Here is a 16,719-nt window from a genome sequence, read left to right on the forward strand (position 1 = left end):
AATTTAAGCCTTAGGGGGTGCATTGATGAATTTCTTAACTATCTTCCTTTACAACATACTAATACAAATCAGTTTGCGGAGCTGTATTAGGAAACCATGTCTCAAGATCCTGGAAGCGGCAGCTCTTCTGGTCTCCGGTGAAGCTCTCTGTGGAGAGTTTGTCATGTTTATCTATTGGTTAATGTCCCTTGTGAGAGTGATTGAGATTAGTTTATTCAAAAATAAATCAGTGTCCTTTTTCTGCTTCCCTGTATAAATTTAAGTGGGGGACTTAAGATGGCCAATGTGGATGAAAATGCCATGTAAGGGTGAGGTGATGTTCTAGTGGAACTGGCATAGGTCTCATTAATTTTTAAAGTTTTTTTAATATTGTGAAGTGGGATAGCGAGATTGATAGTCCTTTGAACTGCCTCCTGTTCCTAGCTAGATTGTGTTTTGTCTCACATTTTCATGTAAGGGATGACTGAAGTGGGTAGTTACCAGCATTTGTTTTTATGGTAAGCATCTTCTGAAAATTAAGTGGATTGACTTATTCATGCTGAACTGGGGAAATGTGTTTCCAGGTGTGGTCCTGGCTGCCAATATTGCTCCTCCCCCTACCACCTTTCCTTTATTCTCTTACTCTTCTAGCCTTAGAGCAGTGGTTCTCAAACTTTTTTTTTTGCGGACCACGTGAAAAGTGCTGAGGATCTCGGCAGACCACTTAACGATCTTTCCAAATGTTGTTTGTACCGTTAACTAACTATTATAAAGCGCTTTGGATAAAAGCACTAAATATAAAAAATTACTTTACTTTTTTTTTTGTTCTACAAATAAAAGCACACAACTCATATTTTAATATCAGTAGTCTTACCTTTCTAATGCAGTGGATGTGCCCTGTCAGCCCCCGAGCTAGGGCTGGAAAAGAGGGGGATCTCTCCCCCGCCACAGAGCTGAGACTGGGAAGGAGGGTTGTCTCTCTCTGGCAGCCACAGCCCTGGAGCTGGGGAAAGTTGCCTCTTTCTCTGGCCACCGCAGCCCTGCACATCCCAAATTCCCCTTACCCTCGCTTCTCACCTCACTACCCCCTCCCACCTACCTCCTATTCCTCCCCCACCTTACATGTGCATCTTCTCCAGAGTCCAGGCACCTAATTAATGGAGCCACAACTGCGCGGCTCCACTAATTAGGGGGGTGGCCCTTCAGCCTCTTGTGTGAGGCCGCCCAGGCATACACCTTGGAACTATCTGCTGACCACCTGAATGGAGCTTGCGGACCACTTGTGGTCCACGGTTTGAGAACCTCTGCCTTAGAGTATATTGGCCATCCTTTAAAGCAGTGGTCTCCAAACTTTTTACGCCCAAGATCACTTTTTGAATTTAAGGGCAACCCAGGATTCGCCCCCACCCCTGGTCTCTCACTCACTCACCCACCCTTGCTCACTTTCATCGGGTAGGGGTTTGGGGTTTGGAAGGGTATGTGGGCTCTGGGCTGGGGCCGAGAGGTTCAGTTTGGGAGAGGGTTCTGGGCTGAGCCTGGGGCAGGGGGTTGGGGTGCAGAAGGGTACAGGGTGCCGGCTTTGGGATGGGGGTCAGGGCTGGGGCTTGGGATGCAGCCTCCCACTGGGCAGCATTACCTCTGGCAGCTCCCAATTGGCGGTGCAGCATGTCTGCCACTAAGGCAGGCTCCCTGCCTACCCCAGCCGCTCCTGGAAGGGGCCAATGAGCCCCTGTGGCCTGGGGGTCAGCATGTGGCTCTGCGTGCTGCCCCTCTATGTAATCACTGCCCCCGCAGCTCCCATTGGCCGCAGCTCCCCATTCCCTGCCAACGGGAGCTGCGGGGGCAGTGCTTGCAGGCAGGAGCAGTGCGCGGAGGGAGACCCCTGCCCACTTGGGCCATGGGGCGTGTTGGCCACTTCTGGGAGTGGCGTGGGGCTGGGGCAGGCAAGGAGCTTGTCTTAGCGGCAGTCCTGCTGTGCTGCCAGAGATTGCGATCGACTGGGAGATCCTCTAGGAAGATATTTTTTGAGGGTCTGGTAATTATTATTCTTGTTCTTCATCATGTTATCTGTTAGCAGCATGCTGCCTAATGCATATAGCTAGCAAAAGTGGGAATGTGGAAATGGGTGCAATAGATCAGAGACTAGGGCATACCTGACACTGATATCTCAGTATCTGCTTCCTGAAAGCATCGAGAGCAGGGATCTCAAACTCCCAGCCCACGGGCCATCTGTGGCCTGAGACCCTCCCCAATGTGGCCCACGGTGCTCCAGCAATTTTGGGGCTGGGTCTCTTCCTTGGCCCCAGGCACTTCCCCTCCCTGCATGTCCCCCGGGCGACTTACAATGGCCCGCATGTCCCACCACCGGCAGCGCAGCGGAGCTAAGCAGCTTCTGCTTGCTCGCTCCACGTGTCTGCTGGCCCCACCCTGCAGCCCTGGGGTGGGGTGGGGCAGGGCTGTGTCTGAACCCCCATCCCCTGCCGCAGCCCAGAACCTGCACCCAGCACCCCAACTCCATCCCAGAGCCTGCGTCCTGTGGGGGGTGGAGCTTGGGGAGGGGCAGAATTTTGGGGGGGCGGGTTCTGTGTGGCATGAGTGACATTATTGGCCTGCTCGGAGGATTTGAGGACTGTCACTGTCCCTAAAGTAAACTGAGTTTGAGACCCGTGATCTAGAGGAGTGGCTGTTACTCTGAAATCTGTTCTCTTTAGTATTGAAGGTAATAAGTGTGGTGAGGTTTGCCAGTATCTCCTCTGGGGTTTCTTGCTGATAGTGGTAGGAAAATGTATATTAGCCTTATGATAAAAGGGAAGTCTTTGTCCCTTCTAGTGTAATTTTTATATACACATTGAACTAACTTCTGGAATGAAGGAAGGGGCAACCAGTACTTTTAGCAAGTTGTCATACAGTTGACCTGCAGCATCCTGAATATCATGTGGATGTCTGAGTTCAGATATTCCAGCTAATATCCTTAAGTAAATTATGAAGTGGATTCAGTCAGTAGCATACGAAATTGTTCCAGTATGCACAAGGCAACTGATAGGCTCCCTAACTTGTAAGGGAACAAACCAGCTGCTTCCTGTCTGCCCACCTATTTCTCTACATTCTCATTAAGTCTGTCCAGCATATTGCCACTAAAATTCTCACCACCTGCTTTAACTACGTCAAATTCTTTAAAACCATTCAATGAGTTCTAGTGCCTTCCATACTACGCTAAAAGACATTCCTAACTTCAAGGGCTAAACACCTTTGTTCATGTTTAAACTGAATCTAGTTTCACCTTCTCCATGTATTCAGCTCTGCTTGATGTTCAGAGTTTTGAGTGAGCAGTCTTAAGAATCTTTTTTTTTTTTTTTTTAAAGCCTTGTTGCCTCCACATTTTCTTTGAACCCCAAGCATCCCACTTCGTATGGCTAAACCATTTGAGTCTTTGAGAGTGAGACCCTGTTCCTGAGGAGTGGCTGCCAGGAGGTCTGGAGAGGGGACGGGACGGGAGGGGAGGGGAGGGGAGGGATCTCAAGCCTAGCTTCCACAGTCTCCAGCTAAGAATTTTACGTAACTATAGTTAACTTCTCTACTTACACTCTTCTGTTTTTGTAATGGGTATGGCCACTGCTGTATCTTCTCTTCCTTCTTCTTCAGCAAATAGTGTTTCCTCTGATGGCATAATTTCTGGATGACCTAGTGAGTATCATTGAGCTTCAGAAGTCTAGTTTAAACTTGCAAAACTGTCATGAGACTGTACCAGTCCAAGCTACAAAATCTACTTGCCTGACCTTACTATGATAATGAAAAACTGTGTTGTCCATCAAAATTTTCCTAGTCCAACGGATGAATAAAACTCTGCAGGTGTGTTCTGATCACCTTTATCCATAGGTTGTTTTGAGGTGGTACTTGATAGCACACTGTTCTGGCACTACTGATCATTGATCTCACTCTTTGTACTATCTTGATTTAATTGGTTTCTGTAGAATTTCAAGCTTCACTCTTAAAATAAATAAATAAAAACTTACCCCTCCCCCTCAACAAAACCAAACCAAACCCCAAACATACATAATCCTTCCCTTTCCACATAGAAAGAGAACCTTCTGAATGTGAACCATGTTTAAGTCTGCAGATTGAAATAGTAATTCTGAGATGTCTCATTCATCTCAGTGAGGCATTAACCCTGAACCCTAATGGTAGAGGAGAAATATAATAAGACTTACAAGACCTAGAGTCATAGCCTATATTCAGTACTAGGTTTGAAAATTCCCCACCAGTGACAAAATAAAAACTTTCCCTGATTAGTGCAAGAATTCCAAATCAGTGAGTTTCCACAGAAATAAGGTTTTTGTTTTTACCTTTGTGGCTACAAAGTGTATTTTCAGAATATGAATTGAGTACTACGCTTCTGTTCCTCTTCTGCTAATAACTTTCCAAGCAACAGATTTACATTTTCTTGGAGCCATTTCAGTGTTGTTGTTCAGAACTGTGTGAACAGTTATAAAATTACATAAATATTTGTCACCTTTCTTCTGCTTGACTGGTAGTGGGTATTGGAGCTATTTCTGGAGGCAGACTCAAAAGTGAGGGATGATGAAGATATGGGGTCGGAGGTGGGGACAGCGGTGGATATCCCACACACATTAAGTAGGGCAGGAGAGTCCTTTCCTTCCAGTAGGGAATTTGAGGTGGAAGTTGGATATTCAAATGTGTCAGATATAAGAGGCTGATACAAAAGAGAGCCCCAGAACAGGGTCTAGGGAGATCCTCATCAGGGCAGATCCCAAAGGGGAACATATCCTACTTGCAGATTGAACACAAACCAGATTGAGGTGGTCTGGCTGAATATTCAGTTTATGTCCATCATTGACTGTCTTAGTGCATTGTTCGAACACTCAGTTACCAATTTTACATTTGCAAGCAATATACAGAGTATTGGAATGGCCATTTCACAAGGTTTCATTGGTCATCTTTGTTTCAGTGGCAGAGAAACTTTTGGCTATTTAGTCTGTAAGGACAGTGGACCAGATTGTCTCAAGTGGTTGACTGCAGTGTAAACACCTCATGATGTGAATGTACCAACCTTGAAGGGCAGGATCTAGGGATTGTTTCCTAATAAAAATTCCAGCATCCTCTGATGGACCCCTTCGCCCCATCTTTTCATATTGGCCTCCAGTTATTGGATGCCCCCTCTTCAACCGTAAATAACGTTACTGCTGTTGATTGATTTCACAGAAACATCCAGGTATTCTGGAGTTGTGGGTAGAGCTTAATTGCAGTAATAATGTTTTTTCCCAAAATGACCTGCTTATTTAGTATCACATTTATAGTACTTTAAAAATAGAAACAGTTAGATCTTTTAGCCCTTCTCTCCAGAGCATTATTTTTAATAACTTTAAAAAACTTCTAAAAACAACTCAAATAATACATTAAGGAAAGATGCATTCAATACAGTGAACTTAAATTATTTGAAAAAATGTTGCTTACTTTGCCTTACAAGACAGTAAAGTTGTTTAACTTATTTGTTAAATTATATTTAGGTTCAGTGTAACTTATATATTCAGAACTTAGATGATAAGGTGATGGGTTTTTATAGACGTGCCCAAGATTAATCAAAATTATGGATTTTATTCTTTCTTACAAGTAGTTGATAAACACGAAGTTTGGCTTATTAACTTTGTGCTTTGTGAAAGGCCTTTTTCAGTGGCATGTGTAGTTTATCTGAAATCCATTGTATTGCTGACTATAGGTTGTAGAAATTTAAATAGTGGCTTCATTGTTTCACCAGTGCAGGGCTATCTGGGTAGAGTGTTATATTTTAATGATCCTTGAAATTAGTTGTAGTTCACGTAACCTGAGGCTCAAGAAGATGGAGACTTGTGCTACCATTAGTATAATTCTTATTATGCTGTTCCAGTATCCCTTTAGTTTCAGGCATGCCCACAGCATTTGGAGTAAATATAATTTCTGGATTTTACATATTTGACCTCTTAGGCTCAGGCTTGATTGATATGCTCTACCAGCTTGGTAAAGGGAAGTTGAGCCTCTTCTGTTCCAAAGCTCCCTTGAGGGTAATCTGCCGGGAGGGAGAAAGAGTCTGCGCCTATTTTTGCTGCTGTTGGAAGCATACAGAGTCCTAAAAGGCTTTTTAAAAAAATCTGCTTGTTTCTTGTCAGGAATATTAAGTGTAGTCTTTCCTAGTTTTGTTGCTGGACTTTGGCTTTAGAAATATGTATTGTGGACACTCTGAGAACAACCCAAGTTTAACAGTCTGAACGAAAATAATTTCCTTTTTCATTTTCACTTGTGACATGTCATGATTTTAAATTTTGAAAAATCATCATAATCCTGTCTGTTCTCAAGTCATCCCAGGTGTCTAAAAAAGACAAGCTAAACAAGACCTGAATTTTTTTATGTGGGGGAAAAAACCAAACAAACCAGAAAATTACATAAACAAAACATCTTTCAGGCCTTCTACATCATAAAGGAGCAAAAAGACCTGTCTTTTTTTTTTTTTTTTAAATGAGACTTAAGAAAGATTGTTTGTGCCATGTAGAGCATTGTCAACAACAAAATGTGAGAGATGCTTGATTTGGGGAAGGGAGGAGAGTTTTTCCTTTTTCCTAGTATCAGCAACCTATAGTCTCTCTTCTGGAGAAGCCTGGCAGCATAATGAAATGTACAAGACTCCAGTTTTGCTTGCTGCGGTAGTCCATAAGAAGGACTGAGGTCAGTGAGATTTCAGAAAAAAATCAAGGTAAGGGATCATTAAAAGTGAAGATGTACACACTAGGCAGGGCAGGGAATAGCAGACACTAGATAAAACTGGGAGATTGTGCCTTAACGAGGAGGAATGAGGGTCAACTCCTAACTAGTGGTCATGTCTTAACCAGAGGCTGCAAAAATATGTGGTTGGGGCAGTAGGATTCAGGACAAAACTTCAGTGGGAAACTTGGCATGCTTGGCTACTCCCAGAAGTCAGAAGGGTATTGTTCTGAGCTTTGCACTAGGATGCTGCCCTTCCTATATGGAATAGAAATAAAAACTAAGTAGTGATCAGGGCCATTTATTCTGCTTGTAGCTTTGGATGGGTTTGTTTACTCTTTTGAAGTAGAGGTGTTTTTAGCTGCTCTACAACTTAGTTTGATATGAATCTTTCAAGCCATAGATGCAGTTCTTGTTGGTGGAAGCTGTTTTGAACTAAAAGCTTCAGCACCATACCTGGCAGTGTGCATGAGGGAAATTTCCTTTTGTGGGAGAGGGGCACAACCCATTTTGAACTGTACTGAGTGCAGGAAACGCCTCACTCTCTGTTCTCCAAGTGATTGACCAGTCTTTAAGATTTACAGATGAGAAACTGTGTATGAAAGCTAAGTATTTTTACTGTTAAAGAGGCAGTGCTTGGCCTTAGCTAACTATGACTTTTGAAGATGAAACCTTTAACTTAGTACCAGAATTGACTGTGGGAGTCAGTGCTGAGCGCACAGGTGAGCTGGCCAGCCTGTCACAGTTAGGAGACAGGCTATAGTACGTTGTATAAGGTGGGGCTTCCCATGGCGCGCTCTACCAAATATAATTGAACATGTTGCTGTAGTCTAGTCTAGATGTTACACAGACATGGATTACAGTAAATTGAAGGAGTGAAACGTAATCTACTTCCTAAACAAAGATAGAAAAATGCATTTTGGACTGCTGCTTCTGTTTGTGTCTAGGTGTAGGCATGAGTGAAATAAGACCAAAAGTATAAACCACTTTCACAGTCCAGAAGGCAGATGCTCTTAATAGAGGTGCAGTCATAGTTTCCAGTAATTAATCAAAATGCTTCACCTTACTTGCATCACCAGGATTAAGTTGAGCTAGCTACTTTTCATATAAGCTCATATTTCTTTCAGACAAGTGTCACCCACCTATCCAAAGTCCTCTCTCTATGTAAGGGGAATGCACGATTTCCCTCCTTCTTTTAACAGACTTCCAGGATAGCAAAGATGTTCTAAAATCAGTCTCATGAATAGGCCTTGTTCCTCCAACCTCCCAGTTATCATTTTAGTCCCATCAGCTATTTTTACTGATGCTTTCATATGGTCAGACTGTCTAATTAGGAACAGTAATTCAGCAAAAAATAAAAACTACAAGAGGATATTTGCTTCTGCTTCTGCCTTTTGTGGTTTGGTTCTTCAGGCTGCTGTTAATCTTTAAGTCTGTTCAACTGCACTTTCCCTCTCATCTAGGGTTTTTACTGCTTGTTAAATTACAGAGAGATACTTTAAACTGCCGGAGATGCTATCTGTATGAATAAGACCATTTCTTACCTGTGAACTTAGATAGGGAACAAGAGATTTGAGTTCTGTTTCTGACTTACAGATGTGTGTGACATCTCTGTTCCTATTTCTCCATCTATAAAGTGAGGGTTCCTGTCAGGATCTTTGATACTTAGTACATCTGTGTAAAGCACTCACGACTTCTATTGAGCCTTCAATCCCAGGATCTCAAAGTATCACAGTCCAGAGGACCCCTTCCTATGCTAAAGTTAGATACCGCTTCTTTTTATTATCAAAGTATGGTCATATATTTGTGAAATTCTTAAGCAGTTTCCATTTGAAGTTGTGTTCTATTTCATTTTTTGTCTTGGGGCCCAAAATACCAGCACAGTGCCCTCTGTATGGGTGTGTCGTCATAACTCTGCCCTCTTGGACTGTTTTGGAATCTTTTTAGGAAAGAGCACAAGTGAGAGAGCTGGTTTTTTTTATACAGAACTTGAATCAAATGCATCACTGTTTATTTTTATAACTCCTACAGATAGCTGCATGCTGTGCATCAGTTTTGACATTATAGTCAAAGGCTGCTGCGGGCAATTAGAAAGTTTTGGGCAGCTGATAATTAACCCTTTCTCCCCTTCCACAAAGAACAGGCAGCTTATGTTCCACACTCACCACTCCTGGATCCTACTGAGCACCAACATTCATTTTTGTGCTCCAACTGATTGATTAGTATGTCACGGAATTCTTTATAACCATATGTAGGGTCTGCTACCTAATGGAATGTGGGAAAACAGCTTGTCATGTTTAGAGATTTTCTGAGAGAAGGATAATCATTAGACAGGTCATCATGCCCAATCATCTAATCTTGTTTAAGATTGCAGTTGGTCTCTCCTGCCTCCCCCTCGTTCCCCAAAACAAAACCCCTTGCTTTCTTGATGTGAAAGTGCTGACACAGGATCCACTTCTACTTCCTTGGTTTGCTCTGATACCTGTTTAAAGCAGGGTGGTATAGGTTGCTTGGAGGCAATTTTGTAGGAGCTCTGTCATGCTAGGAGAGATACTTACATATGTTGCAACCCTACCTTGCTGTAATTGTGAACTTCATATTGATTCTCTTTATTCTGAATTTTCTCCTGTCTGAGGTTCATCTGACATAGTGAGATATATAATTTTTTGTTGAGCATTCTAAATCAAACACTGAAAAGAGGTTATTTTAAATGATATATTGACAGAGGGTGTCTTCAAAATGCTATAATAGCTACCTGGTCACAATCTAATAAGGGTGGGTTGATTGGGTATTTATATTACACCTCTGCCCCGATATAACGTGGTCCTCGGGAGCCAAAAAATCCTACTGTGCTATAGGTGAAACCGCATTATATCAGACTTGCTTTGGCCTAGAGTATTTCCGTTAAGTCACTTCCCGCCCCTGACTGACCCCTCAGAACCCCCGACCCATCTAACCCCCTGCTTCCTGTCCCCTGACTGCCCCAACCCCTATCCACACCCCCGCCCCCTGACAGGCCCCCTGGGACTCCCATGCCCTAGTCAACACCCCAGACCGCCCCACTCCCAGAACCTCCAAACCATCCAACCCCCCCGTCCCTTGACCACACCGCGAGACCCTCTGCCCCTTATCCAGCCACTCGGCCCCGGTTGGGCACCCTTAACACGCTGCTCAGAGCAGTATGTCAGAGCCAGACACGCTGATGCGCTGATCTGCCGGAGCGCGCAGGCCCGCACCCGGAGTGCTGCTTTACCACCTGATATAACACAAATGCGGATATAATGTCGCATTGTATCAGGGTAGAGGTGTATTGGTTGCACTGTCAGTGTTCTGGTCACTTACTAGTGCAAGTTACCTTTAAGCATTTGATACTCACTTGACTTTCCAAGCATATTATATTTACCACTTAATCTCTATCAAAGTACAAAAGGATACAAGTACTCAAATTTAAGTGGTCACACATTTAAAGAATACAGTATAAATATGCATTTTTTGGTTTGTAGATAGTGTTCCGTTTTCTTTAAGAAGACGAACAAGACACAACTAAACAAGATGAGTTAACTGGGAGTTGACTTCATATGAGGCCCTGTAGCAAATATAATTGTTACACAAGTTATTTCTTGCTAATGATTCACCCTCCAAATAATTCAATATGAAAAATGGGTGGATGTTTACTAAAAGTCTCCATGGATAAGGTGGAAGCATTTTCAAGTGGAAAATGAAAAATATTTTAAAACTCTGATGGAAGACACAATTATTGAATTTTTTGTTGTTGTTTCTGTAAGTCTTTTATGAAGAAAATTGCTCCTCCCACTTCCCCTCAAAACTGTTTTCTTGTGCTGTGCCAGTTACCATGGACTTTTCTATATCTACTCTAATTCAAGACAAAATTATTCGAGAGCTCCAGTAAGAGTAAAAATAAAATATCAGTTCATGCTATGCCTTGAGTTCAGCTGAAGCTTAACATTGTAGAGGTGACTTTAGGGTTTCAGGAATAAGGTGTAGCTTTTGTACAGTGGTTGCTTATCCCCTTTATGGTATAAAATAAAATGTCTGTAGAAAGGACATCCTGAAATCTTGTCTGTGCAAGAGAAAAATGGCTGAAGCGTAGCAACTTCCATCAAAAGTATCACTCTACTGGTAGTAGAGGTGTATAAATGCTAGGAGTGTAGACTGCTCAAGTGTTCAGAGAATGTTTTCATGACACAGTAAATATCTGCAACATGTCTAAACTACAGATTATTCTGTTGCTAGTACAGTTGGAGCCTCAATGGTGAAGAAGAATGTTTAAATTTTCCTAGTGTGGACAACATCTAATAGCCTTCACTACTAGTATGGCATTAAAGCAAACAAAAATAGCATACAAGAACAATAGCTGACTGTCCTTCAGTAAAGAGTGCTCTAAAATTAGTAAAACTAAATGATTTCTTCAAAATAATTATCATGAATCCTCCTGTGCCACCACCTTTTCTGACAGACAAGTGAAGCTACCTTTTCACAGAAGGCAATATGACAGAATGAATCATTCAAAGAAATCTTGGCAAAATTAAAGCAACTTCAGCAGCATATATGCTTGCTTAGCAGCTTGTAATAGAAAGTCTTGCCATTTGTTCATGAGTGACAAATTTATGAAGCCCAGCTGAAAATTTGCAACAAAGAATGTAGCCATGGATACTCCATTCACAAATGGTGAAGGAAGCTTGAACTCTTTCTGTGGCATACAAAAATTTTAATTAGGAGAACTAGCTGCTATACAACAAAATAGAAATCCTCACAGGGAAGAAAACAGACTTTTTGTAAAATCTGACGTAATTGCATTTTTGGATAAATGGCTCTGCTTTTTGCTAAATTAAGAAGCAGTGGAATATCAGCTATATTTTGGTTTTTGCACTAGCAAAACTGAAAGATGCAACTTCACTTTAGTTGTAATTCCCTATTCTTACTTGTCTAAAATTTCTCAGTTTTTCCTTTTGGTCTTAAAGTTTTTCATCCCAAAAGGTTAATTAGATAAGCAGGACTTTTATAAAATGGAAAAATTCTTAAACTTCTTTTGGCACAAAACTAAACCCAAAACCAAAGTTCAAAATTATAAATTTCACATGACTTGACTCACTGGGGAATGTAATTGGGGTAAATTTGAAATCTCTTTGTAACTAAGGCCTTATCTACACTACGGAGGTAAGTTGACCTAAGTTACGCAACTGAATAACGTACCTGGAGTCGACGTACTAGAGTCAGTAAGTCGACTAGCTGGACGTACTGGAGTCGTCCAGCTAGTCAACTTACTGCAGTGTCCACACCGCACTGCGTCGTTGGGAGACGCTCTCCCGTCAATTTACCATACGTTTCTCATTCTGGTGGAGTACTGGAGTCAATAGGAGTGCAATCTGCAGTCGATTTAGCGGGTCTTCACTAGACAAGCTAAATTAATTCCCTGTGCATCGATTGCAGCAGTGTCGATCCCTGTAAGTGTAGACAGGTCCTAAGATAAGTGACTAAAATACACTGTCTCACTATTCTGTGGTGTTACAAATGTAGCCATGAAATCCTGTGTAAAAGAACATTTGTCAATCCCTGGTGAATGAGAATTTTTCATTATGAAGTATAATGGCAAAGTGACTGCCGTAAAAAAAAAAAAAAAAAAAAAATCTTCACATGCAGTCAATGCACAAGAGTTTGTGAGTGTTAACTATATGTGGGAAACCTGAAGAGTCTGTTACTACATTAAGATAATTTAGGACAAAAAAAATTCTGGTCCAGAGTGCTATATTTTTTTAAAGGACCCATTTTTCATTTTAACTTATAAACCAGTTAACGTTTATTTGTAAATTCTCAGAATTCATTTTGTACTCTCAAGTAAGAGCTTGTAATTTTGGGGAGGATGTACACCTAGAAGACAGTGTAAAAAAGTGACTAATGCCTGCTTTATGTGCAAAAGTCAATATGACTTTAACTATGGAACTTCAAGTGGCACTTCCATAATACTGATTCTTATAACTATATCCCCGAGATGGGGAAACTAATTTATTGAGAATAATCACTGGCAGCATTTGAACCAATTGTATTCGTAGGATCATACTGCAAGGCTCATTGGACCTTCAGGCTTCTTTCGGATGCATAGCTAGTATGAGGGAATGAAGAGAACATCACCTTTTTGGGCATTATTCTAATTGATTATCATTGTAGATGTGCCTAAACACTTAAATCTTGGGCATAGTGATAGGAAACACTAAAATAATTTTATATTTTGGCTAGAAGTGGGTAGGAAGAAAGGTGTCACAACAGTAACCTGTTTTAAAGCTGTGTTCTAGGTCTTTCAGGGGACCAAGTTTCCCCCGGCTTTATAAAATATGGATAAAAGAAACAAATGTGACACCATTAGATTCTTACCTGAGTAGTGTTCCATGCTATCATACTGCTGTCCATAATGGTTTGTTTGTTTGAAATAGGGTTCTTTTGTTCTTGTGAGTAGACAACAAGTTGGCTATTAAACATAAACCTCATTCTAGCACGGGGGTGGGCGAACTACGGCCCGCGGGCCACATCTGGCCCACCAGCCAACTTAATCTGGCTCTCGAGCTCCCACTGGGGAGTGGGTGTGATGTTCCCCTCTGGTGTTATCTGGACCGGTGATCTACTAGGTCACTCCAACCCTTAACTCTGGGAGCCAGCCTTACCCTGCTCTGCTGTGGTAACCCCCACTCCTGGGCTGTTCACGCACAGCCTCTGGCATGTAAGTTGCTCCTTGGATTGTGCAACCGAATGACGCTAGCCAATATCTCCAGTCCCAGAGACAACCCTAGGAACCTCAGTCTTGCAGTGTCCAGTTATGCCCACTGGACACTGCAAACTTTGAGATCGTCAATTTAACAAAGAAATTGATATGTATCAGGTTTGTTATCCCAAGGGGAATCTCCAACACGCTTCAAACCAAACTCTCAGCTTCAGGTAGAATAAACAGATTTATTAATTACAAAGATAAATTTTAAGTGATTATAAGTCAAAGCATAACAAGTCAGATTTGGTCAAATGAAATGAAAGCAAAACGCATTCTAAGCTCATTTTAATACTTTCAGTGCCCTTACAAACTTATATGCTTCTCACCATAGGCTGGCTAGTTGTCATTGAGCCAGGCTCTCCCCTTTGGTCAGCGCTTCAGTTGCTTGGTGTGGTGTCTGTAGATGTAGGTGGGAGAGAGAGAGAGCATGGCAAATGTCTCTCCCTTTTATTATGCCCTTTCTTCCCTCTTGGCTTTGCCCCCCACCCCCTTTCAGAGTCAGGTGAGCATTACCTCATCGCAGTCCAAACTGACCAAAAGAAGGGGGGTGACTCCCTCGAGAGTCTAACAGATTCTTTTGTTGCTGCCCGGACCAGTGTCCTTTGTTCCTGTGAGGCTGGGCTGGGTTTGTCACATACCTGCCCTGATGAGGTGTGAACTGCCTCTCTGCTCTTGGAGAGATTTTTCCTGGGCTTATTTTAAGCTAGGAGGATACATTTTCAGCCTCATAACTACATACATGAAATTATAACCTATAACATTACTGTAACAGTTACTATAACATCACTATAACCATGCTCAGTGCATCAGGAGTCTTCTGAAAACACCCAGCATGACAAACTTTGCATTGGATGCCACACAATTATTTTACAAGGATGAACATGGGGGTGCTGGGTGTTCCTCGAGGTACAGAGCGTCACAGCAGAGACTGGGACTTGCCTCACTCCCGCACTTGAGCTGGGCAGTGGGGTCGGTGGCTGCTCCGTGTGTGTTTGTGCCACAGCTCTGTGCAGCTTCTGGAAGTATCGGGGCATCTGCCGTCCGGCTCCTATGTTTAGGGATAGCCGGGGGCTCCGTATACTGCCCCTACCTCAAGCGCTGCCCCTGCAGCTCCCATTGGCTGGGAACTGCGGCCAATGAGAGCTGCAGATGCAGCACCTGCGGATGCGGCAGCATGGAGGAGGGACATAACGCGCTTCCAGTAGCTTCCTGAGGTAAGCACTGCCCAAAGCCTGCACCCCTGACCACCTCCCATACCCCAGCCCTGATCCCCCTCTAAACCCCTCAGTCACAGCCTGGAGCACCTCCTGCACCCCAAATCCATCATCCCCAGTCCCACCCCAGAGCCTGCACCTCCAGCCAGAGCCCTCACCACCCCCCCACCGCGGTCCAACCCCCTGCTCCAGCCCAGAGCCCCTTCCTGCACCCTGAACTCCTCATTTCTGGCCCAGCCCCAAATCCCTCACCCCCTCCTGGATCCCAGCCCTGGATCCCAAAAATTTTGTGAGCATTCATGGCCCGCCATACAATTTCCATACCCAGATGTGGCCTTCAGGCCAAAAAGTTTGCTCACCCCTGTTCTAGCAGGATGTGAAAAGCCAACTATAGCTCCAAAAGCTGTCTCTGCTATTTCAGTGGCATGCATAGGAACACTCCTGAGGTCAGAGAGATGCCTTTTGTGCTCTCCATGAAAAAATGGATTGATTTATAATGTGATTATAATCCTTTCAGAATCTTCTTGTGCACATGCAACAGATTTATTTTTCTACTCTTTCTTTATTTTCAGACCATTTCAGCTGCACTGTGTGTATACTACCAGACCTTGTGAGCTGCCTGCCTGCTGGCTTGCTCTTTCCCATCAAAGCATCGTTTAGCCTACAGGAGGGTGCTCTCTGGGCTGGGATCCAGAAAATCATAAGCATTATGCTGCAGTCTAGTTTCATGATCACATACGTTGTTTTCTGGGACCACTGATTCATTCAGTACACAAGATAATGAATATGCTTCCTCAATCGCTGAACACTATCTCCATTATTTGCTAGTACTGAATCAGACATACATTACAGAATTAGGTTTTTGCCACCGGGACAGACTTCAGGAAGTTTGTCCTACAATGATAGTCAAATAGTTTTAGCAAGTCCCAACTGAACCCTGTCATCATGCTGTGCATTCTCATGGATTGAATTGAAATCTAGGCTTTTGTGGACTTAAACCTATTGAATGTCAAAATATAACTTAAAAATAGTTAGTGATTGTGCAATGCTCTGAAAATGTTGTTTAAGCTAGGAAATAAGAGGAAAGTTAAAAATACTACAGTAGAAAAACAATGGTGGTAAATATATTAATAATATAAATAGACATTAGTATTTGTTGAGGCTGATGCATACGTTTAGAATAAACTGAACACCCATGTTTTCAGATTGCATGAGCTTCTAGCTGAGTGACTCCCATTGTTACCTGATATTTCACTTTTCCAAAAAAGAAGCTGTAATTAGGTAACACTATTTACTCAGATTTGATCTATATTAACTTTTTGTCTTTTTCTAGGAGAAGATGGTGCAGGAAAAACTAGCTTAATAGGCAGACTTCAAGGAATAGAGGAGTACAAGAAAGGAAGAGGAATGGAATACTTGTACTTAAATGTGCATGATGAAGATAGAGATGGTAAGTATCAGTTGTGTATCCTCAGGAGTAAGAAGATTTTAATTCTAAACTGGATGGGATATGGAGTTTTTAATTTCCTAAGTCACTTGCTCAGATTTAGCCCAGGCCTTTAGTAACACTTACCTTCAAGTGGCAGTTTTGTTTATGCAAAATGTGTGTCTAATTTCCAATAAACAGGTATCTGCATAAGAGAAACCATCATAATAGGTACCCTCTGTTTAGACTGTCTGGGATAGAATGGTGGTGTGTCTTTAGAATACTTATTATTTGCATTGCTATAGCCCCTAGGAGCCCTGATCAAAGACCAGGTCCCCATTAAGCTAGATGCTATACAAAGAGAATAAAAGAGGCCCCAAAGAGCTTACAATATATGATGAGACAGCAGACCAACAGGAAAGTGTGAGGAAACAATGAGATAGTATTGGTCAGCATGGTAGACAGTAGTCTCAGCACATCAGTAGCCTAGGTGTCAAATATTTTGTAGACCTCATAGCATAAGATAGTTCTAAGGAGATATTTGATGTGGGAAGCTGAGGTAGATTTGTGGA

At 42.5% G+C, this 16,719-nt stretch overlaps 1 protein-coding gene across 1 annotated transcript in view; it reads left to right on the forward strand.

Moving 5' to 3' along the window:
* Positions 1-16,719, forward strand: part of DYNC1LI1 (dynein cytoplasmic 1 light intermediate chain 1) — a 58,060-nt gene that overhangs the window by 1,637 nt on the left and 39,704 nt on the right. The window contains exon 3 of the mRNA XM_048838671.2: positions 16,055-16,171. Coding sequence (XP_048694628.1) covers positions 16,055-16,171 — 117 coding nt within the window. The remainder of the gene's footprint in view (positions 1-16,054; positions 16,172-16,719) is intronic.

This window comes from Caretta caretta, chromosome 2 (assembly GCF_965140235.1).
Source record: "Caretta caretta isolate rCarCar2 chromosome 2, rCarCar1.hap1, whole genome shotgun sequence".
Classification (NCBI taxonomy): domain Eukaryota; kingdom Metazoa; phylum Chordata; order Testudines; family Cheloniidae; genus Caretta; species Caretta caretta.